The sequence below is a fragment of the Daphnia pulex genome, chromosome 5, assembly GCF_021134715.1.
Source record: "Daphnia pulex isolate KAP4 chromosome 5, ASM2113471v1".
Lineage (NCBI taxonomy): Eukaryota > Metazoa > Arthropoda > Branchiopoda > Diplostraca > Daphniidae > Daphnia > Daphnia pulex.
Genome location: NC_060021.1, coordinates 3,698,447 through 3,724,593, shown reverse-complemented (window position 1 = coordinate 3,724,593; position 26,147 = coordinate 3,698,447). Strand labels below are relative to the sequence as shown.

Genomic DNA, 26,147 nt, shown 5'->3' with positions numbered 1-26,147 from the left:
AACTAACGACAAAAGGTTCTAGGCCTCCAGCTCACCCTTACGAAAAATTAAACAGCTGTCATAGGGATCTAGCTAGCACTTACTAGTAATGTCCAAGCAAGTAAAAAACGACTATGCAATATATCCGTAGATAGTTAGTTTTTCACTGACTTGGGGGTTCATATTCGTAACGCGATAGTAACTGACTAGCGCGTTACGAATATGAACTTTAATACTAGCTAAAGCTAGCTTATTACTTGTTCGCACGGCCCTGTATGTAAAATACAAGCATGCGGCTTGTTGTTGTCTGTAAGGTTAATACGTTTATTTATACAAAAAGGGTCCGATAAGCAAACACGGACATGCTACTGACTTATTTTAACAAGTTTTTTTAACTAGTACGTTACACGGCATTAAACCAACGCAACAAAAGATAGGGAATATATATATACTTATATAGTAAATTTTGTCAATATACGAAAGTTTAATTTTGATCATAACAGAATTCCTCTTTAGTAAATAACGCCAATCACTTGACTTTATCGTAAATCTATTACACGAGAAAAAAGGTATTAGTTATAGGAAGTGACGATGGAAAGATAAATCCTATGAGTAAAAATCTCGGGGGGCAGCAACGGCGCTCATATGCAAAGCACACATTCACAGACATGCCGTCGATGAGATTGTGGCCAAAACAAGAAAATCGAAAGAAGAGTAAAGAACCTTTTGATCTGAACCAGCATGCGGCTGTCGGCCTCGCCAGCAAAATCCAAGGGTCACCGCAGCCTACTGGGCCAAAAATAAACGAGTCAAACCAATCAATAATCTCCATACAATACAGTAAATAATGTATCGCTTTATTTAATTTAATTGTTCCATCTTATGGTGATGAAATTTCTGACTATAACTCAAACTATGACAGACAAACTACAATTATTTTAGGTCTTGAAATAATTAAGCAACAAATAATTCAGAGTGCCACATCTGCAGCAGCAGCATCCAACTGTAACAGCAAAAGCAGCCATCGGAACAGCCAACAGTACTTGGATAGGTGACCACAAAATATATAAATTCAGAGCATCATAATAACTAATAAGTGATACACTAGCTAGCACAAGCAAGTGGAGCTTGCTAGATACTTGCTAGGAAGGGTACGCGCGGTAATCTGTTTTATATTCCTCTGACGGAAGTGAGTTCATGCCAGTTTAAAACTAATAAGCCCATAGCAGTAAGGGGCTAGTATGTTTGAGAGAAAACCCTTATCAGGAAAAAACTTTCATGCAACTAGCAAGCATGACAGTAGACAGCAACAAAGTTACTGCTTGGTAACTTGCTATCATTTTCGCACGGGCCTTACTGGGGGCTTCTTTCTTTTAAAAAATATGAAAAAAGGAGTGAAAAAACCAAAAAAAGGACCACATACTCTGTTTCAGATCTGAGGTTTGTTGAATGACAACGCAAATCAGCAAAGAACGATTCTCAGGATTGCCATATTTTCATTAGGTTTTATGTTAAAGAGTGCAGTAAAATACAAAAGAAAGCTCGTGGAGGTATTTCAATATCTTTGGTTAGTGTATGGGAAGGTATGGCGCCTTTTCATTTTTGACATCACGGATAAGACGCAGAGTTGTCAGATTGCTTTCAATGTCAACAATAACACTTTATACCCCTTCCATATCTTTATCCCCTCCCACTGGCATGTAAAGTAGCACGATTTTGCGCGCGCATTAAAACCTTTCATTCTTGAAAGTTACTGCTAAAAGCCAAAGATATACAAAGAAATACAATCTGTGTATACCATTTAAAAAAAGGGTGTTTATACATTTGTATTTTACGCATACATAACGAACATTGAAGTTTTGACCTAATTCATGTCTGTTACAGATCTAGATTTTTCCCTTTGTTTGGGTGAATCAGTTAAAACAGTGTCTTACTTTCCAGAGTTTTAGAAATTTTTGATACAATATTTCGTCTAGCACATCATCAGCACATAGAATTTCTTAGAAATCTTCATTTTCTCTTTCTTTTAAGTTATGCATCATTCCATTGAGCCGACGTCTCCTACGTTGTTCTTTATCGTTAGCATTGATTCTTCTACGATCATATCTTTGAACGCAGCCTACCACTCAACGGCGAAATGCCCCCCTAGATTTAGCTTTGCTTTGCTTCTCAATCAAGTGGTTTTTTTTGGCTAAGACCTTTATTGGCCACTTTGACGCTTTGACGATAAAGAAGAGGATGATTGACTGCCCGTTCAAATTCACCAGGAATGATAAGCTGTGTTAATAATGGTTAGGAAACAAACAAACAAGGTTAGAAATTTACAAAATCATACTGGCATTTCAATAATGTACTGCCCAGGAAAATAAGGGTGCGTTTTCGCGTCAACTTGCGTTTGGGAAACTCAACTATTTTTTTTACCATAAAATGATATTTTTGAAGGTTGAGTTGAACTTTTAAGTTCAACTAATAGATTAACCATAAAATGACAATTGATCTGAACTTGTTGTTAAGCTCCTCCTCTTTCCCCGCCCTTTCATGAACGTCAACGAAATTTTTTTAAATTTTCAGTAATATCATTAAATTTTCTTTTTAAGCAACCTAACTAATTCAGAATTTAAAATAAAATTTGTGGTATATTTTTTAGTTGACCGTTGTATATAAATGAAATTTAAAAAATGATACGTGAATGATTTACTGCAGCAGACGAAAAAATACGCCAGGAATTGAGTAACATTTGTTTACATCAGTCTATCCTTTATGGTCAAGTGTTACATCAATGAAACCTTTTATATTAGCATTCTGCAATGTTACTTTTACTTTACCGACATTATCATAATTTTGTATAGCTTTTTGTTCTTTTTAATTGTAATATTAATTGTAATATTAAATTTTAGAAATTCTTTCATGGTTTTCTTTTTTTCTTTTTAATTTTTATAACAATCTTAGGTGTCTTCATATTTACGGAGATTATTGTTTAAATCATGTTATGTCAAGTTTAAATTCGATTAATATTTCAAAAACTGTGATTCTTCTCTATGCTGACAGTTAAACTTAGCAAAAACATAGACAATGGATGTTGCCAGATATAAATTTATCTGTATTCAGAAATAGGGGACGGTCAACCAAACTGGAAAAAAGGAAACAGTTCTCTGGAATGTGTTCAAACTTTTGGAAAAGATCGATCTCATTTTGGTTGAGATCAAACTTAATTGAACTTTTGGTAATCCATAAAATATTCTCACTCTCAAGTCATTGCCCGGCAATCGTGGCTGGTAGTATCGTGTAGTCGGCAGAATCACGCCGTTCATGTGAGGCAGGTTTTTCTGTGAAATATTCCCATTGTTTGGGTACATAAGGGGGACCGGGGGCATTCTCGGGGGTTAGTATGGTTTTATTTTGTCTAAGAATATAGTCAATAATAAACTTTTTTAAAAGAGCGGAACGACTTCTTTACAATATAGGTTAAGCTCAACTATTAAGACTAGGGTGAAGATAAAATGCTAGAGGAGCTCAATTTTTGGTTGAAGTTGAGCTGAAAAGTTGACGCGACGAAACACATCCTAATAGACAGAGTGCCCAATAAATCTACAAATCTGTTATCACTATTTGTTGTATAATGGGATCTGTTTATTCAGGCTGGTTCAATTGGGAGTCCGATAGTATTGGGTGGGTTGTACATTGGAATAATGGTGTAGGCTCATTCACTTCTTCACATCAGCCCTTCATATTACCCTTTTTTCTATCATGTTAACGGGAAGAAGAGTACAACAGCGCGGACATTTTCAAACTAGCGATTTAATATTCCTCGTAGAACTCGCCCTTGATTATACTTTGCCCAAATTCTGGCTCGCAATAAGTAGAAGTCTGGAGAAAAATGCGTTGCGGAAAACTATCTATTCACGCTTTGGTCTATCGCACGAAATGGTCACGGATAATTGCTTATATCAGAATAATTGCAACGATTTATGATGATACATGAAATAAGCCACAGAATGGAAACTCGCCCTCTAGAATCCACAAATCAATGAAAGGTAGAACGGGCCGTGCAGTCAGTTGAGAAAGCGACGAAGAAGGTTAAGCACCGACTCGGCACTTTATCGTGAACTTAGCAGTCGCTAAGTGGCGCAGTAAGTGAGATAAGGAATGCTGTTTAGTTTTAAGAGTAGATTCCTTAGCTAATCTATACTTTTTTCTCCTCCCATTTCTTAGTTTGTTAAATCACTGGCAGTCTGTCTGGATCGAATTGCAAAAAATCTCCCTTACGCGGTTACAACCTCCTCCAACCAACCTCCATTATAAATCCTCGCTTGTTGTATTAACTTGTTAACTTCTTCCTACATATTATGGGGCCATATTTTATTTAAACCGATCTCAAATGAAGCAAGACATCGTAATTGCCATGGAAGGTAGTAATATACAAAAAGATACCGCTTATATCCGAAAAATTTATGGCGGAAACTTTCACACGTGGAATTTTGGGTTAATGCTACTTATGCGTAACTTCAACCTTCATCATACTTGGTGAAGAACATCTACCGCTTGAGGTAAATCATTTGTAAAATTATTGATACATAATACACATCTGTGAAGGGTCTCTTCGTTTGTACTCACTATCTTACTTGTCAAGTCTACTTCGACATTGTGGAAGCCAACAGCGGCATGTGTCATTCCATTTGTTGAAGACAAGTCGATTACATATTTCTCTACTTGTGATGTCCACCTTGGCATTGTAGAAGACAAAAGCATGTACCATCACATCTGTTGAAGACAAGTCAACCTCTTATCTCTCTATATTATCGAAATTCACTTTGATGACGTATAGAAAATCAATACCTGGTATTCACGAACAGATCCCCAACATTTGTTCTTTACTAATATTGTATCGAAGCAAATTGACTACATCACCTAATCGATACCTGTTATTGATTACATAGGAGACAAATGATTATGGTGAGATTACAAACTTTGACGTAATCAGATACTGGCACCAAAATAATACTTTAGCCAAAAACTACATCTAAGCCACAGTAGATGAGAGACTACCTGACTAACTGCGAGCCATCTTGTGAAATGTGGGCAACACTGGAAACCAAATGTACTCAGAGATCTTCCACCAATAAAGGACAGCTATGGAAGAAATTTTACGAATAAAAATTCACGAAAAGTGAAAATTTTCTTGCGAGCAAGTTTGTCTACGATCAATACTAATTGTAATCTGACCACTTAGTCAGAAATATACAAAAATATGCACAATAGTTACTCAGAAATAAACAGAACGTCATACGGCTTGGATATGAATTAAGAGTTCTAAAATTGCATGTTCCAATTCACGTTTGTAACTTAAATCCTCTTAAAATTCCGGAATGGAAGTCATTTCTCCTGCTGGGATGGATATGATGGTCGTCAACAGTAATTTATCGTAAGGCACATTAATTGATGGCCAGGTAAAAAATCCAATCATTGAATAGCCAGATTCTGTCGCTTACTTTCGTTTCGGCAAAATTGTTAAAAGTGCAATACATATGCGTTCTTTTTTTTTACTTTTAACTCGTTTGACTCACGAAATCTTTATACACTGCAATCTGAAATCTGAACTGCAATCTCACGACATTTACGGTTCCAACAATGGAATATAAATGCATATTCCTGATCTTAAGATATATTTTCATTGGTTTCTACAGTATATAATTACCTATTGCCGACAAAAATGTTCTTCCCATGGGAGTAAAATGCGCATTATTGTATAGCGTTTGAGAAAACGGTCTTTCGTTATTTTTTGCTGTTTCAATGTCACTTACAAGTTTGCAACGTTGTAGCTAAAAAATCATTCTTTGTATATAAAGAATTTTTTTCTTTTTTCTTCCAATGTTAGTACCTTTTTTAAAAAGGATATTTTATTGATTATATTACAATATAATTTTTTTACTTTTTTTAAAGAATACCACATGAACAAACTGTAATTACACCAGATTTGTACTTTTTCCACGATAAAAAGAAAACAAAATCTTTGAAGAAACAACAAACTTATATATATGTCTGTATGTATCTACAATTATCAACAACCTCGAGTCTTGAATCATGATATCATATCATTGCTCTTCTGCTATTCTAGAAATTTGCCTCAACCATTAACCTTTTTCCTTACTTATATATCTGTGTAACATGGTATGCAACCGTACCGCCCAAGATGGGTCCGGTCTCCCCTAATATAAAGTTACGATGGCGCTGGCGATGGTAATACTCAGAAGACAGAATTACGCAGTAATAGTAAGTTAATAGCGAGATGTGGGATAATTTTAATAAAGGAACTATAGCAGTAGAAAAAAGACCAGCATTACATTTCGTATTGTGGAGAACTTTTTTTAATTATAAATGACAATCAAATATTCATTGCGTGCAAACCAGTTCTGTTTGGGATTATAAATTTCTGGTCAAGAGAATCCAACGGAAGAATAGTATTTGGCTGAAATATCTTTTACTAGCCACACGACTTGCTTTTTACATAACTCAGATGCGCGATAAATATGATAAGGACGTGCCTAAAGTGCGTGGAGAGGGATGCGGTATAGTCCTGCTTAGAATGCGGGATACATCCTTTGCAGTTTTCCACCCCCAACATAGACACCTATCCCGCATACCTAAATTACGGGATTGATCAATTTTTCAACGTGAAGACGGATAATTCAATCTAGCAGTATACGGAGTTTCAAAGAGATAGGGAATGGTCTATTTTCTAGTAAGTAAATAAAGATTTGGTTTATTAGGCTAAAACTAACTCGCACATGTCACAACTATTCAGCAATGTGGTATATCAATAAATTTATTGAGTGATGCTTTTTTGTAATTGGTTTATTAGTTATAGCCGAAATATTCTTGTTTAAAATATAAAAATGCACTTTTCATTCGTATTTTCCCCTCCCCTCACTGTGTTAGTCGCGTGGAATTCCCTTGGGGGTCGTCAAATATCCAATGCTCGAACACCCTTAGTCCCACCTACAGTTTAGTGTATGTTGAGATCTCAAAGAATATGGTAGAGTCAAAGCTTGTATTTCTTAATCAGCATGGTGAAAATAAACAAAAATTTTAAATTTACGAAATCATTAGCGTCTACAAAACCTTTTGGGGCATTTACTGAATTAACTCCAAAGAAACAGCAGCGTTTCAAGCCAAAAAGGGTTTTTCCAATGTATGTTTTGTATCCACTGTATGTTTTCTAATGGGAGAGGGATGATAAAAAAGGTAAGAAAATTTGAATAAATTGTATTATTTGCACAAACAATTTAGTTGCCACTGTTAAACTGGTTATTGGTTTTCTATACCTCCTCAGCCATTTGAACACTGAGTAGCCATTTTTCTACCTGTGTCAAGTTATCAATTTTTTCTTATTGGTATATACCGAATTACATGCCTCAACTATTGCTATTTAGACGATTGACGTGCCATTGTATACCGTTGGAGACAAAATGGCAACGGGAAGTTTACACTGGATGGTGATCAAAGGATATTTGTGTATTATAAGTTGTAAATCAGGATCGACCCAAAAACAAAGAGGAACTTATTCAGTTCCAACTTTAAGTGGATTATTTATTACCGTCCAACGAGTCGTGGACTAGTTTTTATCCAGTACATTAGAGACGAAAAATTTTCATTTGATTTCTGTCAAGGAAATGCCACTTCACAACAAAAAAGGCGCTCAATTGTACCGAATTTCGAAGTAAGTGCAAAGGGCTATGAAGACTACTGAAAAACCACTGAAGCATCTATACCGACAATTGGTAAACAGCGCGCCAAGTGATTTGGGAAGTCACAGAACTAATGCGCCTCGTGACCCGAAGCAATTTCAGAATGCCCAACAGAATCTGAGGGCTGAAAAACGTCTGACACAGGACAGCTTATACAATTTGTTATTGAAGCTACTGAAACTGGATTCATCAAACGACTTATGGTTCACGAGGATCTCATGATGATTGGTTATGACGAAAATTTCATGGAAAAATTTAATGTGGTGATCAATCGGGCCGATTTGCCACCTCTTTATATAACACGTTCTACAAGCTAGGAGATTTCTACGTTTCGTTCCTAGCTTTCTGTGAAAAGAATTTGAAGAAAAGCCATGTATTCCCGCCATTTATTTGATTAACGACAGAAAAATTGAAGAAACTCACGATTTTTTTGCAATACCTTCTTAAATTTGTACCAGAATTGAACAATGCAAAAAAAAAATGTATCTCGTGGCGGATCATGAGGCTTCCGTAATCAAAGCAACAAAAAAACACCTTCCTGAAATTGATTTGTTCAGGTGTTCGATACACGCAAAGAACGATGTAAAACGGAAGTTGCAAATTCTACAAATGCCAAAATAAGAAAGAGATGAAACGAGAGCAAGATTGTAACGAGAAGTGAAAAATCTGTTCATGCAACCGACTAAGTTCAGTACTTAGAGCAACTGACTTTGTTTCAAATTAATTGTACTTCACAATTATCTTATTATTATCACAAATACATCCATGTCGTCATCGAAAAATTGGGGTTTTGGGCCTGTCAACGTAATGGTGAGACCGAAATCACCACTAATCAGTCAGAAAGTTTTAATGTTGTTTTGAAAAGAATAAACGAATGGAAGGAAACAACTATTGACGTCATGGAGTATCTCTTTTTTTGAACTAAGCAACTTCTACAACAGGGAAATAATGAAAGGCACATATCTCAGGAATGGTGTATTTGGTTACACTTTGCTTCAAGAGCGCATCCATCTGTACGACATCGACCTTTACAAACCTTATTTTTATCAGACACCCGTGGTTGTTGGTGAAATTGGAATCATTCTTCAAAATGCATTTGAGGAAGGAAGCATTTTTGGATTAACGAAAATCAGAAGGGAAAACTGTTTCCGCTGAAAGCAGGTTTTACATAGAACATCATCTAACAACATATGCCCGAGCAATGGATGCAATCGAAAAGAAAAAAATTTCTTTTGATGTAGAGTCCGGTAATTTTATCATACAGGGCAATTTAAGAAACTATTTTAAACAGTTGTTTCCTATATATATTCCTATATGTTCCTGTGTGGCAGGGAAAACTGGCCGTTCCTGTCATGTGTTAGCTGGCGAAACTCTCATCGGTATGAGGAATGAAAAATCTAAAAAACCCAATTCCACTGCATTCCGAAAGAGAAGCCGATCATTACCGAATAAGAGATCAGGTAACAAATAACCCCGACGTTTGGATCTCGATCCTGGTCAATACCCCACAAAGGAATCAGAAGAAGAAGAATTGCGACTCTTTGAAAATTTTGTACAAAAAGTCAATCAAGTCAAGGAACAAATAAATAATCTTCAAAAATGATGAAGAAAGGATGAAAAAGATTGAAATAGAGATTGAAAAATATATTCCATATGAGTTGGATGAGCAGATGGGACGGTGATTTCAGGTAATAAAATTGATAAATTATTCTGTTTGCAATCTAAGCATAAATGTTCTCTAAAAATCGCCGGGTCCAGCTGAGTCACGCTAAGGAGAACAAAGACCATCCGCGTTACTTGAAGGAGAACAGAATCCAGCTGGGTCACCCAAAAAACAGCTGTGTACAGCTCCTCGGTCATCCAAAGTAGAACTGAGTCCAGAACCTCTATCACCCAAAGAAGAACTGAGTCCAGCAGCTGTATCATGCGAAGAAGATTCGCTTCCACCTCCATCACCCAGAGGAGAACCGAATCCAGCTCAACTTTCACCATCAACAACAAACGAAAAAGGACAGAATCCAACTCATGTTCCCGGAAATGGTGAGTCTAAAAGGAATGATGAGGAAGAGGAGCATGATCTTTCGGACAACTACAGTACCTCCAAAAAACGATCTAAGATGATAAAATATTAAAAAAAGAGGGTGGAGACTTCACCATAAGCTCATCGTCATCATGTTCATGTTCGAGAGAAGAAGAAAACCCAGGTTCTGATAAAATCAAGAAAATCATTCATATTTACAATGATGTATTCTACAGCAACGAAGATATTTCTAGTTTGAAAAGAGAAATCTGGTTAACATATAGAGATATTATTGCAGTCATGATGGGATAACCATTGGCTTGTAGCGGCATATGGCTTTCCAGTTGTGGCTAGTACGCTATTGCATTTGCAACGACCCTATTATATGGCAAAGATCCTCCCAAGTTGTGTTATGAACCAAGGAAGTTCATCTGTTATTTCAAGCTTTGTCTAAAAGAAACACAAATTCCCCGGTTCCATGTTCGTCTGATTCACAAATTCCAACTAAACACAACGAAGAAACTACAGTTGTCTCAATTTGCTGTAGCTGCAGGAGGCCCAAGATTATTTAAAATACTTGCAATGGTGCTTGGACGGATCAATGCGATATCTGCCAGGAATGGTTCAACGAAGATTGTGGAAATATTCCCATTGAAACAAAGCAAATTGATTTTCCGTGGTCTTGTGGGTTTTATAATAATAATGACCGAGAACATTGCAGCAAGTGCTTTTACTAATACGCAACACCTAACAATATTTCAATAATTTTTTTTTCAAAATTTCACGTATGTTTGTGTGTTTCAAGTTACAAATCAAGAAATAAAGAGTTGACAAATAATACTGGCCATCCCTTCTCAAATTTTAAAATAACAAAACATCATCCGTATATTACTTTATAACCATGTATATTACGTTAAATTGAACCGTCATTAAGTTGAAAAATTGATTAATCCCGCAATTTAGGTATGCGGGATAGATACTTAGGTTGCGGATTGAAATCTTCGGGTTGCGGGATGTATCCCGCATTCTAGGTAGAACTATTCCACATCCCACGCCCCGCATATATGAAATTCGGTGGCAATATGGTTTGCGAAAAAGACAATCCAATTTATTGAATGTTGGTTCAAAAAAAAGGGACTGTAGTCTCGAGATTTGAAATAAGCGCAAACTACTACCAACCCATCTTTCATCAAGCAAACTTTTTTCGGTAATTTATTTCAAAGAGTTTAGTTATTGAAAATATTTTTTTTTGCCATTTGTCACCATGATGAAAATATTTCGGAGAATCAACATCATGGGAAAATCTCAGGTTCAAGATAAAATGTGTTGGAAAAAATCAGACCAGAAGAATTAGATGCCAACTAATATTTGGATTTTTCCACGAGTCTATTTCTGATCTGTTGGAGGTAGTAAGGATCCATTTCGAATAGTTCTACGAAAAAAAAATATAATTTGAACTCAAATGCTCTGTTGGCTTCTACTGGATTCTGAATTTTTTTCAGATTTTCATGCAAATGAATTTTTGTGACTACAACGACATGAAGTACCCAGATCAGTCAGCTCTGAAGAATAACTCTTCAAAATCAGTAATGCTTTTTCAATATCCAAAGGATTACTTGGTCTGTTAGTTTTTTATGCACCAAGAAGCATCATAGCATATTGAGACATGGACTACTCTATTAAAGGAAGAGACTCTTCGGCTATTTCGCCGTGTTAAAGCTAGTCGGGTTGGGATTTTCAGGAGATAATTAATGGAAAACATCAATAAATGCAGTTTTTTTTCGCTGATTCCAACTGTGTTTTCAAATGTTAGTAAAATGAACTAATTAATAAGATATTCTAATTTTACTTTCAGGAGTAGGGGTAAAATGACAAACCCAATGCCATCTACCAATGGTAATTCGTAAACTTTTGCCGAGAATGACAGAAGCAAGTCATACTTGACCAATAGCAAAACAAACGTTTAGTCAATTACAAAGTGAATTTGGACGTGTTTGTGGTATTCGGTATTCTGTCTGTGGCAGGTGAATTTACAAGGGTTGTGATGACTCGTTTAACACGGAAACAGACGAGTACTACAAGAAACAGCAGTGTATGTTTTCGTGCCACCGTAAAACGGTAATTTGACGTTGATGTCTGATTTTGTTGTTGTTTTTATATGCCCAGGATATGTATAACAGCAGCAAATATATGGATGTCCGTAACAGATAATGTCTTGATCTAGTTTAGACACAGATAACAATAACTAATAACACTTATCGTTATAATCTGTGGAGAGCAATTTCTTATTTAGAGGTATTTTTTGAAACAGATATTTGTCAACCATTACGCGGCAACTAAGACTCCAGCATTTACTTTTTGTATTACTGTTTCTACATTGAGGGGTATGCAACAGCCATGGAACAGAACAACGTCTAGTTTCGTATGACTTATAGGTAAGGCCATATTTTCATTTTGAATGGTGTAACATACAGTAGGTTGCGGAAAAACGTGTGAAGGCTTTCTATAAAGTACGCAGCTTGTAGAAATACCAACACGACGCCAGATGTCTCACGTAGGAGAACTAAGGTGTATTATGTTTTCCGCAAAGGAAATTGCGGATTCCTAATTTTGCATTTCAGCCTTAAAAACTGTCTTCTTTTTATAGTGTGTTGTTTTTTCAACCTCCCAGATTGTGAATTCCAGTTATGTGCTTCTTATTAGTTGCTGAATGGAAAACTGCTTGATGGCAGTAGGCCTATTGTATAAAGCAAAAAGGAATTAAAGGAGAAAGATGGAGAACCGGAATGTGTGTATCAATTGTTAAATGTGGCTGAAATGTCAAGTCTTCGACACAGTGTGAGGGACTCTACTCCTAATCAAGGTAATATTCTTAATTTTGATCAAAAGAATCGTCAATATTAACTAAGTTTTAACTTACAGGAAGTCACAATTGTTACTTGCAGATATCATTTTAGTGAAAGTCAACATAACATGCCAGACCAAGTAACAATACTTCATAATTTCAGAAAAAGTGCCCATTAACAAAGTTTTTTCCCATTTTTATTTGGTAGTCATGGGTGTGTAAATGGCTAACGGCTAGAAACGGGCATGGCCAAGCTGGGCATGCCATTTCTATCATGGAAATGGGCTATTACTATTCTTACTATTATTAATATTCTTACTATTCAATTTAGGATTAGATCGTGTTTTCTGTCCAAGCTCAAGACGAAGACGTTTCAATGAACGTCGATGCAATCGATTACTCGTTAGTCGGTAGGTCTTTTTCCCTTATTATCTCTACAATAACCAGTGATCAACTTTCTTTTAGATCCTAGAGGCAGTTTCTCAATTAATCCAACGACCAGTGAAGTGAAAATAGCCAAACTGATTGACCGTGACGTCCCAGATAGGAATTCTTGTCCCAAGGCGGGACCAAAGCCGTGCGGATGGTGCGGTGGGCACAGGGGAATCTCTAAGATGTCCCATTGCGAGCCCTTATTTGAACACGTTACTCATTTTCATCTTGTCGGATACGTGATTTTTTACTCCCTCTCGTAGAAGTCTCTGATGCGTCCCGTTTTTATTTTTTGGCTCCTTCTACACACTTAGAAAATTTTGGAGAAACTGTCTTTGTTTTTTCGCGGCAAAGTTTGATTCTAAAATATTATGATTACCTTTATCTTAAAAATTGTAGACATGAATTCGTGGCTCATCTGTATAGTATTGGCTTCCCACCACGACGATCCGGGTTCGATCCCCGGTTCAGGTTCCTTATTTCATCAACTATGCTGTTAGTATGCAGTAGATTTATGAAGTATGTTCCGGTAACCCTCTGCATACTCTGACAAATGAACTTGATGTCCGGATATCCGGATCAGCGTTCGTGAAAAAATGTCGGCACAGCAAACACTCATAAGGAAAAGAAGAGTAAAGAAAAAAGGAACGAAATTCAGAGTCCAGAAAAAGATTTATTATTAATGACTTCTTGAGATCCTTTTTCCGTCCCAAGTACGTCTAAAGTCCATCCAATGGGACGGGATGAGACCGCTATGAGATCTCGGCGAAGCGGACATTGGTCATACGTAAAAGACGTCCTAGGAATGTAAACTTGGGAATCTGCTATGTGCCAAGTACATCTCAGACGTCTCAAAGTGACGTGTTTGGGACGTATATGGGACTGCACTGTGCTATCTGGGGTAGAAAACTTTGACTCCTACTTTGATCTAAGCATTACAGCAACCTGCCATAATTACCCGACATTAGCGTAACCCGTCTACAACTTTGCTAGCGTCGATGAAGATTTCGTGGGTCGGCTGTCACGAATTGACATCCTAGTCTTTGATCCTGATCTGGTAAATACCTCACTCTCGTTTAACAATGGCTGAAAAATTTAATTGTTTGACTTCAACTTGTTGTTAAACACAGAAAGACTCTGGCTCTTATGTCATGTCGATCGAAGGTTCGCCAGAGTTTAAATCACTCCTCGAATTGAGTCCTAGCACGTCGTCGGGTGATGTTACTGACGAAGAACGAGTTCGCCGCCAAGAACGAGGTGGTGATGGATGGACGTCTGACGGAGAGCGAATACGACGTCGACGAAGTGGCCAGGCAGTGGCCCGTTGGTCGTTGACCGGCGAATTCGATTGAGAACGTATGCGACGTCTAACTGCTCGGGAAATTGCAAGTTGGACGTTGGCATCCGGTGAAGTCGATGGAGAACGATCATGATGTCTAACTCGTCGGGCAATTGCACCTTGATTGTTGTCTGGTGAAGATCATGGAGAAATAATACGTCGTCTAACTGGCCGACCAACCGCACTTGTGATATGTCTATTTTCACCAAACTATAAGAATAAATAAATTATTTTTTTGAAACATGATGAGAAAGAGAAAGACTACCGAAAACCCCATTGTTGGAGAAGACATATCTGACGTCTCAGCAATTTCACGTTGTTTGTTGTCGGGTGAAATTGATGGAGAAGGAAGGCGTAGTCTAGAAGGTCAAACAATTGCACGTGTGAAGTCGATTAAGGGTGAGATAGAATGTTCGGGTACATCAATCTGTAAAAATAATTTTAAAAATACAAAATTGGAAAATATATAAATATAAGACAAAGATTACCGCAACATCTGATGTTGGTGAAGTAGCATTTGACGTCTCGGCAATTGCACGTTGTTTGCTGTCGGGCGAAGAAGATGTAGAATGTCGTCGTCTAAATTTCCGGATGGCAGGTGTGACGGGGTGAATCCAAATGTCTGTTTATATCATTCTGTAAAAAAAATAATTGAAGTCTTGAAAATACATTAATAAGTTCAAGATTACCGCATCCTCCATCGTTGGTAAAGGAGCATTTAACATCTGTGCACAAAAGTTACATTTGTATAAAAATACTTCCTTTTCTTTAATTGTTTAGAAATATTTTATTTGAGTCAATCCTATAAAGATGAAGAAAAAATATAAATGAAGCAATAAGAAAAATTTGAGTCCACCAACTTACCAGAAATGCAAAGACGATGCATCAATCCTTATTATTATCCTTATTATCCTTATCTATTACACTGAACACAAGGAACTTTTTGTGCTCTACCAATAAAAACTAAATTGCACATAGCACATCTTTCGTCCCTTTTTTGTTACCTTTATCGTGTGACGGGCGAGGGTAGACTGAAATGGAAAGAACATTTTTGGTTACTCTACCTTAACCTTTATGTTAGGGGCATGGCAGGCATTGTATAACCCAGCTAGACTCTTTCCCGTCGAATGGAGACTTTTCGTTTCTTAGTGTGGAGGAGGTAAGGCAAGGTAAAGTAAATGAAGGTTCGGTAAATTACCCATAATTAGTTAGATTCCCGCCGTAAATTGTGATTGTTGTTCGGAAAGAAATGCCCCAATCATTTTTTAGGTGCATCTCATCACCAACATGGTCGATTTCACGCCAAATAGAGATTTTTCTATTCCCGTCACAAAACCATAAACTTTTATTATGGGCCGGGAAGGATGGGACCGGAATGGTAAATTTTTTGTAACGATTCTGGCCCCAAAATTTGTGGCCGGATTGGCTCTGGCCGGAAAAGTTGGGGCCGGATTGACTGGCATTCCAATGTATGTAATGCTCCACATTACAATACAAGACGAAATAGATACTCAACATGTCCTTAATAAAATCAAAAGTTAAAGAACAATGCGACTGCTTATTCCAGATAAAAACCTTAGAAAAAAATGGTATTGCATTCCAACGGGAATTCAATTTATGGGAGCGTTTTGAAAAACGCGTTTTCCGTACTAATCCTCTCAGCCGTACGGATACTTTCGGTACCCACTGTATGATCAATGGCAGGTCAAAATAGGAAAAGTGGAGGTCTGAATGAAAGAAAACAATAAAGTCCAAAATATTATTGGGCATATTGTTTCTCTTTGTTCCATTGCTTCTTTTTTTTTAGATTTTTTCTGCTAATGTCGCGAGACGGACCCCTGTTTTAAAGAAAACTCTTCGAGGGAAAAGGGAAGGTGTTTAGAAAAAATTCTAAAAATTACGAAAATATTTTATTTGTATAGCATCTTTTGGTGTAAAAAAAACTTTTGGGCTATTTCCTAAGTATTTTTCCTGATTTTTTAATATGCCGGCTTATGGGGGAAAAAGTGGGTGTACTTAATTGGTGAATGAGGGTGTAGAGACGTGGGGGTATATCCTATGAAAATCTCTACGAAAATCGCCGTTCAAAAGTTATTCGAGTTTCAATGAAACACGTAGCACCATCAAAATACAAGCAAAACGAGGGGGTTTTCTGAATCGTTTTTTGGGTACTGTATATCTATTCGAGGTCCAGATGGCAGTGTCGTACGTCAACAACTGCCTTTTTCAGTCTCAGTTGTTTGTCGTTTTTCTCGGTTTATTACGCTTGTGCAGTGGTGGTTTTGGTGTCTGATTTGTTCTCCTGCGTGTCGTGCATCCACTGATACCTTGTGCTTAGTTTATCTCCCTTCTGGTCTATCTATCTATTTGGTACAACATCTCGCCATGTTGAGCTATACCAGGGAAGAGATTCTGGCATGTCGCCAGGGGGCTCTCTCGTCTGCAGAGCCCGATCCTAGGCTTTCGGCCTGTGAAATTCTGCGTTCGCGACTAGCAAAGTGCACTACCAAGAAGAAAGAAGATGAATCTAAGCTGCTCCTTGCGAATGTCCAGTCGCTAAAGTCGAAGGGTGAGGTAGTGATGGTTATTGCGGAGCAATAAGCCGGACCTGCTGTGTATGACTGAATCGTGGCTCACTCTAGCGAATGCCGATAGTGTTATTGCATCTGTGTGTCCTCCTGGATACTCGGGGCTTCATGAGTCGCGAAGCGTACGGAGGGGGGGGGGGGGTGTCGCCTTGATCTTTAAGTCGTCTCTCAACGTCCAGCGAGCTTCTGACTTACCGTTATGCGAGTGGTTTGAGTTTCTGAATCTGTCTGTGGCCTATCGCCCTCGCCGTGTGCGAGTTTTGGTGGTCTATCGCCCTCCTGCGTCGTCTATGACTGTGTTTATGACCGAGTTCCAGACGGTTTTGGAAACTATATCTGCTCTCCCCGATGAGGTGATAATTGCCGGTGACTTTAATATCCACGTTGACGTCTCAACCGACAAATCTGCAACCGATTTTATCGGGTTGGTGGAGATGTTTGGTTTTTCGCAAGTAGTGGCGACGTCAACCCACAGCAAGAAGAAACGAGTGACGGATCAGGGACAAATTCTTGATTTGGTCCTCACTAGACAACCGGGTGATTTCATCCGTCATGTGTCAGTTGGTGATTTCATCAGTGACCATCGTCTTGTCACTTGTTTCCTGCGTACCCGATCACCCGACTGGCCCACATCCACGGTACAAATTCGGCCACTAAAGTCTATCGACGCGGACGCCTTTGCTGCTGACATCCGTGAATTTCCATTACTGGTTACTCCGGCTGACTCACTTGAGGGTCTCGTACAGCAGTACACCGAAGGCCTATGCTCATTGGTGGACAAACATGCGCATCTTCGCTCCAGAACTATCGTCCTTAGGCCGACTGTACCCTGATGGAGCAGTGATATCAGAAATGCAAAAAAGGCACTCAGAAAAGCTGAGCAGAGATGGAGGAAGAAAAGACTAGTCGTCTTTTATGAAACCTACATTACTCTCCTGACTGATTTCTCTTCTCTCCTCTCGCGGGTCAAGACCGACTTTTATCGTGACAAAGTTGCTGAGCTGAGGGGCCATCCGAGGAGGCTCCATCAACTAATTGATGGATCCCTGGACAACAAGAGTAGCCCTGCGATGCCCCGTTTCTCCGATTCTAAGCGACTATGCACTGAGTTCAGTTCTATGCGACTAAAGTGTCTAATATCCGAACTACTCTTGATTCTGCTGTGGGACTGCAGCCTGAGTCCGGTCCTCCCTCCACGCCATCGTCACGATACCAGTCTTTTTGTCGTTCATCTTCCTGTGCGTCTTTGGGTACGGCTGCACGCTGCCGACGCCTCTTGGCGTGGCGAGTTTCGATGGGAGCGTCTACAACACCTACGGCGCGCCGACTTTTCACGGCCTCATCGGACGGTACAGTGCTACAAGATTTTACCCCACTAGTCCCTGAAGATGTGATTCGACTCGTCAAAGTCTCTCCAGCTAGTTCGTGTGAACTGGACCCGCTGCCCACTCGCCTCTTGAGGAAATGCATAGCGCCGCTTGCACCGTCCATCGCCACTATTATTAACCGATCACTGTCCTCCGGATATGTGCCACCTGGACTGAAGCATGCTCTGGTGAAGCCCCTCCTAAAGAAGCCAGGCCTCGACAAAGAAGACATCGCTAACTACCGCCCGGTCAGTAACACACCCTTTCTCTCGAAATTGATTGAGAGAGCTGTGGCTTGGCAGCTCCTAGAGCAGGCGAACAACTTTCTGCCTGAGCGTCAATCTGCATATAGGGCTAATTACTCAACCGAAACGTCTCTACTGTGCTTATTTGACGATCTTCTGCGGACGGCGGATGACGGCAATGCGACGGCGCTTCTTTTTCTGGATTTAAGCGCCGCTTTCGATACGATTGATCATCGTGTACTACTTCAGAGACTATCTGGCGGAGGAGTTCGTGGTATTGCCCTTAAGTGGTTCGAGTCATATCTCTACGAGCGGACCTAGTCTGTTACCATTGGTGGTGAGTTGTCTGAACCAGTGGCGCTGGACTGCGGAGTACCTCAAGGATCGGTGCTTGGCTCTCTTCTCTTCTTAGTCTACACTGCTTCCCTGTCAGATGAGACACACACGGATGGCGTGACTGTTGATCAATTTTCAGATGATACTCAAGCCAGAGCGGCGTTCTCTTTTAAGAGATCGTCTTTTCGAGCACGAGACACACTCGCTACACCTACTCACAGTCATCGTAATTCCCCTGGATCGAATAGGTCAAACCGCCGTGGCTCATCTCTCGGTCGTCAAAATCGTAATCGACGACGTGGGAGGCAAGAGGCTTCGCAATACGAGTTCTCATCCCAAGCTGACGCGACGGCTGCGCTCTCGACATGGGCCTCTGCGGCCGACAAATGGTTCACGACAAATCGTGTAAGGTGCAACATTGAGAAGACGGTTGTGATGTATGCGACCCCAAATGAGCAAAAGCCTGAGAGGACTAACCTTCAGGTTGGAGCATCGTCCCTCCTTCCCTCAGCGGAATGTCGGCACCTAGGCTTGACCATTGATTCCCGACTCACCCTAGCTTCACATGTTCGTGCGGTATGCAGGAGCGCGCGGTACCATCTATGGAGAATCTCAAAATTTCGTCGATCTCTTGACTTAGCGTCGACGATGTGCCTGGTGAATTCTCTCGTTATCTCCCGCCTGGACTACGCTAACTCCCTTTTTTCCGGTTTACCTGAAAAACTGTTGATTGTTTGCAATCGGTCCAAAACGCTGCCGCTCGTCTGATTTGTGCTGCTGGCACGCGAGACGATCCTCGTGCTCTCCTCAAGCAACTCTACTGGCTACCCATCCGTGAGAAAATCGTTGTTAAGATCTCTACCATTGTGTTTCGAACCCTTAACGGATTAGCCCCTTCATAATTGGTCGATCGATTAAGTAAACGAATTCAGAGCCGCCCGGGTCTACGTCGGCGTCAAGAAGATTCCCTTGCTCTAGAAATGCCCCTGGCTCGTCGTGCTCGTTACGGTGATCGAGCTTTCTCGGTAGCAGGACCTAGAATTTGGAATTCTTTACCCGACAACGTGAAGTGTTCATCCTCTCTGGGTGATTTCAAGTCGCGACTCAAGACCTATCTGTTCTCGCGTGTGTTCTCTGTGAATAATGCCAAATAACTGTAAATGATTTCTTTTGTTGTCTGACTGTACATCCTGCCTTGAGATTTATCTCGTCTGGCGCGACACTTGATCTAATTGGAAAGTGCGCGTAACAAATACAAAATAATAATAATAATAATAATAATATTATTCTATCTCCATTATTTTTCCATTTCACGCATCAATTAATATTTTTTATAGATAACTTTGGTCTGGCTTATTGGAGCACGACTTACTTACGACCGCTACGAGTACCTTAAATCCTCCATCCCTTAAATTCCCATTCGCACCTATAACCGAGATCTGTAAAACAGACGAAATTCAGACAAATTTCCGGTTAAATAGAACTGTATCACATATAATACGTCGATGTTTTACAGGTAAGTAAATGTACCCGTAACAGGAATCTGAAACAAATCTGTGTGCTGCATACTTTTCATCAAAGTAATGATGAATCGTTTTATAAATAGAGATCAGAGTTTCTTTATCACATAAAACCAATCAAGTGATCAACTTAACTATAGTTAATATATCTGTTCTATCTCCATTATTTTTCCATTTCTCGAATTAATTAATATTTGTATAGATAACTTGGGTCTGGCTAAGTGGAGCACAAGTTTTGGAATAAAGACACGCAAGAAATTTTACACTCAACGTTTTATTGGGAGAAACAAAAATACATGAATGGGAAATCGAAGAGATAAAAAGGATGATAGATACTTGAAACAGAAAGTCTCAAGTTATAATAACTCGAGCAAACATAATTCAGAGTCTTTGTCAATTTGAGATTGCCAGTGTCGTTGATTTAGAATGATAGTCGTCCATACCTCACATTGCTCTATGGAGAACGAAAATGAAAATCAATGCCGTTTTTAAGTAACTAAGCCGATTCACATTTGACGATTTCAGTCATTTCGGTCTTTTCACTGATGATGGTTTGGTTGTCAGCAAGAGCTTTTTTCTCCTCGACGATACACATCCAAGGAAACATTTGCTTCAGGCACTGTAAATAAAATAAATTTACATTTAGATAATAATCCAGCATCTTATAACGAAAAAAATTACCTCTCGGTATTTAGGATGGGAGATGGCATAGATAAGTGGGTTATAGGCACATGACGTCTTGGCCAGGATGACTGGAATGGCAGACACCAATGGAGTAATCTTGGAAACATCACCCCAGGTACCCATGATGCAGATAACGGCAAATGGAGTCCAAGCCGTCAGCCACATCGAGACGTTCATAATGGAGACCTTGGCGATACGAATCTCAGCAGACACCTGCTGTTGGTCGTTATTGCTGCGAAGAGAAGCAACATTCATCTTCTTAGCCTGAGCACGGAGTTCTTCCTCGTGCCTAAAGACGGCATGGACGATGAAGTAGTAGCAACCAGCAATAACAATGATTGGCAGGATAAAGTTTGCGAAGGTGGCAGCCAAAATATGGGATTTGTTGTTCATGTTCTGGGAGACGTAGTCATAAGAGCATCTGTTGATGAAACAGATCATGTCCGTCAAATATTTGAAATGCGACAAAAATCATTTAAAAAAAAAAAACTCACGTTCCCATTATACCATCCATGGCGTAGGCACCCCAGCCGACCAATGGGCAGATAGACCAGCCCAAAGCCCAGATCCAGCTCAATGTAATGATGGAGACAGCGCGGTCTGAACAACAACAAATTATCATTCGTCGTTTTTTCCAATAAACCGAAGTAGAGAAGGCGTATTACTAAACGTGAGTGGAGTTCCACTGAATCCCTTTACAATCACATTGTATCGGTCGTACGAGATCATTGTCAGAGTGAAGATTTGGTTGTATCCGAAACAAGCGCCTTTATGAAGTAAAAATTATTCCTATTAATTAAGTCATTTGGCTGGGGGAAAAATACTTGTCTCATATACCCAAGAAAGCGTGGATCTGGCAACCCATATCTCCAAAGCGCCATGGGCCACCAAGGAAAAAGTTGTAGACGCATTCGGGGAAAAGTGCGAGCATCAGAAGGAAATCAGATACAGCCAAGTTCATAACCAACAAGTTGGCGGGAGTACGGAGAGCCGGAAATCGGCTAAAGATCTTCAGGACAACGGCGTTACCCGCAACGGCGCAAGTACCAATTACCAAGTACATCAATCCCAAAAAGTAATACCATGCCGGATGCAGAGCTTTGTATGAATGCCAGTGAGGATGAAGAAAGCTGCGAATGTCCTCTGGGGCGTAAGCATAGAGAGTGAAGGTATCGGGCAAAGCCCAGGGATCGAAAGCCTGCTTCTAGGCCATCGCAACCACAGCATCACCAGTCAAGTTTGCCATTTTTCAAACTATACAAACAGTAAGTGGTTAGGAACAAAAGCAGGAAAAACAAAAGAAACAATATATTTTTACAAATTTGGTTTTTACCTGTAAAGTAGATTTTGATACCGGAAGGACACAAAAATCAGATTCAGAAAGAGAATTGGACGATAAAGACTTTGTAAAGCTTGAAAGCAGACAGGCAGAAGAAGCGACCTCGAAAGCAAGAGCTTTGACGACTGACGCTATAACTTAAAAGAAAATTTCTTGTTCCTTTTATACGAAGTCTTCCTTGACAGTATTAGCAAGTAAGATGCTTTATTAAATTAACTATTCTCATGACGTCTTTTTTTTCTTTCTTGTTAAGTCACATTTCTTTTCTGATTTACTTACCGTGTTTGGTTACATTTCTATGGTTTCATTTCGGCAACAGGACTACATTTTTGCGCCTTTTGGGGGCTTAAGGAATAGTTGTGCTACAGAATAAATGCCAATAATTTAAAATACAAACTATCGATTAAGGTAATCTTGGACATAGAAATAAATAGAATCAAAAAGAATATGCTTAATTTTTGACTTATTGAATCATTCTTAATTTTTGGATACAATGTTGTTCTCCTGATACAGAGCATTAGAGCTCTTCGGGGTTGCCTTTCATTAACCTGATACTTGGCAACGCAGCAGTCAATGTCACAGCGTGAAAGCTGCCAGCCAATGAAAAGTGGGCAAAAGGGGGTGGGTTAGGTTGGAAAAATCCACCCGTTAGGGGAAGGGGGACTTCACGCACTTGTCCTCCTTCGCGTTGTGACATCGGCTGCTGCGTTGACAAGTAATCGATAAAAAAAGGCAACCCCGAAGAGCTCTATTTAAGGTAGGGGTATGGGGAGATGGTTGCCAATGACAATGTTAAATTTCCCACAAGAGGGGAGGGGGAGCTGCCATTTTACTAAAAGGCCCCTTTGAATGTCCATATGCTGCAACAGCCTAAATGTCGTTGATTCAAAGGAACCTCCTTATCATGTCCATACAAATGTCGCTAGTAAAAAAGTAGCTTCCCGTTGAATCCCTTTATGGGAAATTTAACATGTTCATTAGCAACCATCTCTCCAAAACCTTGTTTAAGGGTGGATGTTGTTTCTTCTTCAATGTGTCTGTACAATATTTTTATTTTAATCGATAAAATACTTTTTTGAAAAATCTCGCATGCATTTTTTAATTGCAGTTTATTATTGTTTTTATAATTTGATAAATTTTTCTGTAATTATTGTGTCCATATGTTCAAAATAATAGTTATCCCCAGTCTTCCTGTAGTTTCATAGGTTTTTATTGTGTTACGACATTTTGGGCTTTGAAAAGTTCCGACGGTTCCACAAAGCGCAATGTTATGCGCTCTAGTCGTATACGACTAGAGCGCCCGTTGCGCATCGTTGTAGGGATTGTTGCTTGATGAAAAAAGTATTATTCCTCCTTCATACTTTGTGTATAAGGTCATGGGTTAGCTGCTAGTTCAGAGGTTATCAGGATTTTAAAAATGCCCAATGGTCTATTGTGGTAGTATTGTTTAATTAGAGCCTATTTGTATTTTACTAATTTTTTTTTTTTTTGTTTTATTTTGACTGATTCAAATATTGAACCACTGACCCTGACGAGAACGTAATCTCCTCTGCACCAAAGCCATTCAGTACTAAAGGTAGAAGTGTTTGAGGAAACGATAATATTAGGTAGCATAAAATGTAACAACGAAACCAATAAATTGCATCATAAACGAATTTCAAACGAGCTTGCTAATTTGCGCGCGCGGATCCTACATAACGGATCCTATCATCGAGTGAGAAACCCCAGCAATGTTGTGATTGTATTACTGTAACCTAACTGTAACCTAACACGTTTTATTGCTCAATAGAGTAGTCTAACGTCCGAAGTTGCCAGTTCGCTGAAATTGTGAAAAATCGATTTGACACGTAAAAGTAAATCGTCTTGCATGGCGGCTTATGGAGTTTCGCCCGTTTTAGTTTTAGTTTTTAATTTTCCCATTTAAGTCGTCTTCAGTTGCTATTCTTAATTAGATAACTACATTCCTTAGTTATCGGTAATCTTTTAAGATTTATTTCCCCTCGATAGTCATTGTAGTTTATTTATTATGAATTTTTTTGTAACCGTGCCTTCCGTGTTTACGAAAAGATATCGCCATTTCCTGCCCCAAGGGAAGAATGGAAAGAAGAGACGAAGGAAGAAACTAAGAGGGGAAAAAGGGGTGGCGCGGGGTTCTCTTTCCTCGGGGCAGGATATAGTCTTTGAAAACAAAATGCCTTTTACTTAAAAAGTTATAATAAATAAACTACAATGACTATCGAGGGGAAATAAAAATTGAAAGATTACCTGATAACTAAGGAATGTAGTTATCTAATTAAGAATAGCAACTGAAGACGACTTAAATGGGAAAATTAAAAACTAAAACTAAAATTGGCGGAACTCCATAAGCCGCCAATGCAAGACTACTTTTACCATGGTCTAAGAGACTATGGTACCGTCACCCGTTAGGATTTGGCCGTAAGGCCTCGTCACAGCTTTTTGAGGGGGTGTTTCAAAGTGAGATCCCCCGGGTGGGTCGAAGAGGGGAGAGGGGGAGGAGGGAAAGTGCGGACGTCCAGAGTACAGCATACATAACGCCGCGACTGTCACCACGCGTAGCGTTACTGAATTAGGCCAGAGAACAGTTTTTTTTTTCTAAGTCCTGGCAGAGCAATAGATGCCTGGTCGGTTCACGGCTGTGTTGGCTTCCCTATCCCGGTTTTAGGGTAAACGTATCCCCGATTTTCAGACATTATAGGGCGGAGCTTGTCAGAATTGTGAAGTTGAAACTGGAAACAGAGCCATCTAGGCTCTCAAAAGTAGCTGAGCGTAGTAGCTGACACACTCACTAGAGCGCTCATTCCAGTTTCCAAATCGGACCACGATCCACGATCCGACCACGATTCCCAGAATAACACAAAAATGTTATTAGGATAAAATTATTTTTCCAACGTCTGAAGGTGACCCACGAACGTAGCTTTTTAACTGTTTTCCTAGACGGTATAGTAGGTTAAAATCATGGGTAAGAATTGGAGGAGCTAAATAGCCTAAGGCGAAATAAGAAGAGAGCTATTATTGACTTCTCTGAGCTAACTAAGATTCTTATCTCCGAATATACCATAGATTTTTTTTCTGTTTCAGTTTTTTGCGATTCGTGGGTGGTAACATAACAATGGTTAAAAAATCACAAATAGTCCTTTTGACACCCTTTTCCGAATATAAAGGTCTTCCTCAAGTGAGTCTTTTCTTCGATTACTTTACAAGCTTTTAAATTTAAAAAAAAATGCGAAAAAATGGCAAAAAAGTACCAAAACAAAAATTAGATACTAACACCAATAATTTGCATTTCATGAAACATAAATTTAGTTTCTCCGAGGACTCCACAAAACATCCAAAACATGCTGGAATCCGAATCGAGAGTTCTTGAATGGAGGGTGGTGGGGCGGGTGGGGCGTTATCTATTGTGTTTAAATAAACTTAACAATTATTAGCTAACTCGCGCCCAATAATTGATATGGGTTTTAATTTTCACTAAAACCTGATTAACTAGGTTTCGTAAAATTATGAAAAAAATTAAAGCAGATTTAGTGATATCAATAATAGAAATCCCAACGGACCAACCGAATATAGGCCTATACCGAGTTGGAATGTATTGAAAAAGCTTGGAAAAAGCGATTTAACTCTTAAGCGTTGGATTTTATCCAAGATACTCTCTTGGGACGTTTTGTTCATCACACAACTATAGTGCTG

General features: G+C 39.2%; 1 protein-coding gene and 1 long non-coding RNA gene across 3 annotated transcripts; one reads left to right on the top strand and one right to left on the bottom strand.

The window, feature by feature from the left end:
- The first annotated feature begins 12,384 nt into the window (after positions 1-12,384).
- Positions 12,385-13,127, top strand: LOC124193666. 2 transcript variants are annotated; one of them, XR_006874389.1, is made up of 4 exons: positions 12,385-12,607; positions 12,667-12,729; positions 12,798-12,999; positions 13,055-13,127. It is a non-coding gene; the product is annotated as an uncharacterized LOC124193666 (long non-coding RNA). The 2 variants fall into 2 exon arrangements; XR_006874388.1 differs by having other exon boundaries at positions 12,667-12,999.
- A 7,551-nt stretch (positions 13,128-20,678) lies between these two features.
- Positions 20,679-23,136, bottom strand: LOC124193959 (compound eye opsin BCRH2-like). The gene is made up of 6 exons (XM_046587930.1): positions 23,113-23,136; positions 21,938-22,304; positions 21,766-21,867; positions 21,595-21,700; positions 21,098-21,521; positions 20,679-21,035 (listed from the first exon to the last, which is right to left on the bottom strand). The coding sequence occupies exons 1-6, from the start codon at positions 23,134-23,136 to the stop codon at positions 20,913-20,915; spliced, it is 1,146 nt and encodes a 381-aa protein (XP_046443886.1). The 3' UTR covers positions 20,679-20,912.
- Positions 23,137-26,147: the final 3,011 nt, after the last annotated feature.

Excerpts from the sequence above, each read along its gene's own strand:
- LOC124193959 (XM_046587930.1), bottom strand. The coding sequence starts at position 23,136 with ATGTCACAACGCGAAGGAGGACAA. Across the intron at positions 22,305-23,112 it reads CACAACGCGAAGGAGGACAA|AAGCAGGCTTTCGATCCCTG; the intron begins GTGCGTGAAGTC and ends GCGATGGCCTAG. Across the intron at positions 21,036-21,097 it reads CCCATCCTAAATACCGAGAG|TGCCTGAAGCAAATGTTTCC; the intron begins GTAATTTTTTTC and ends TTTTATTTACAG.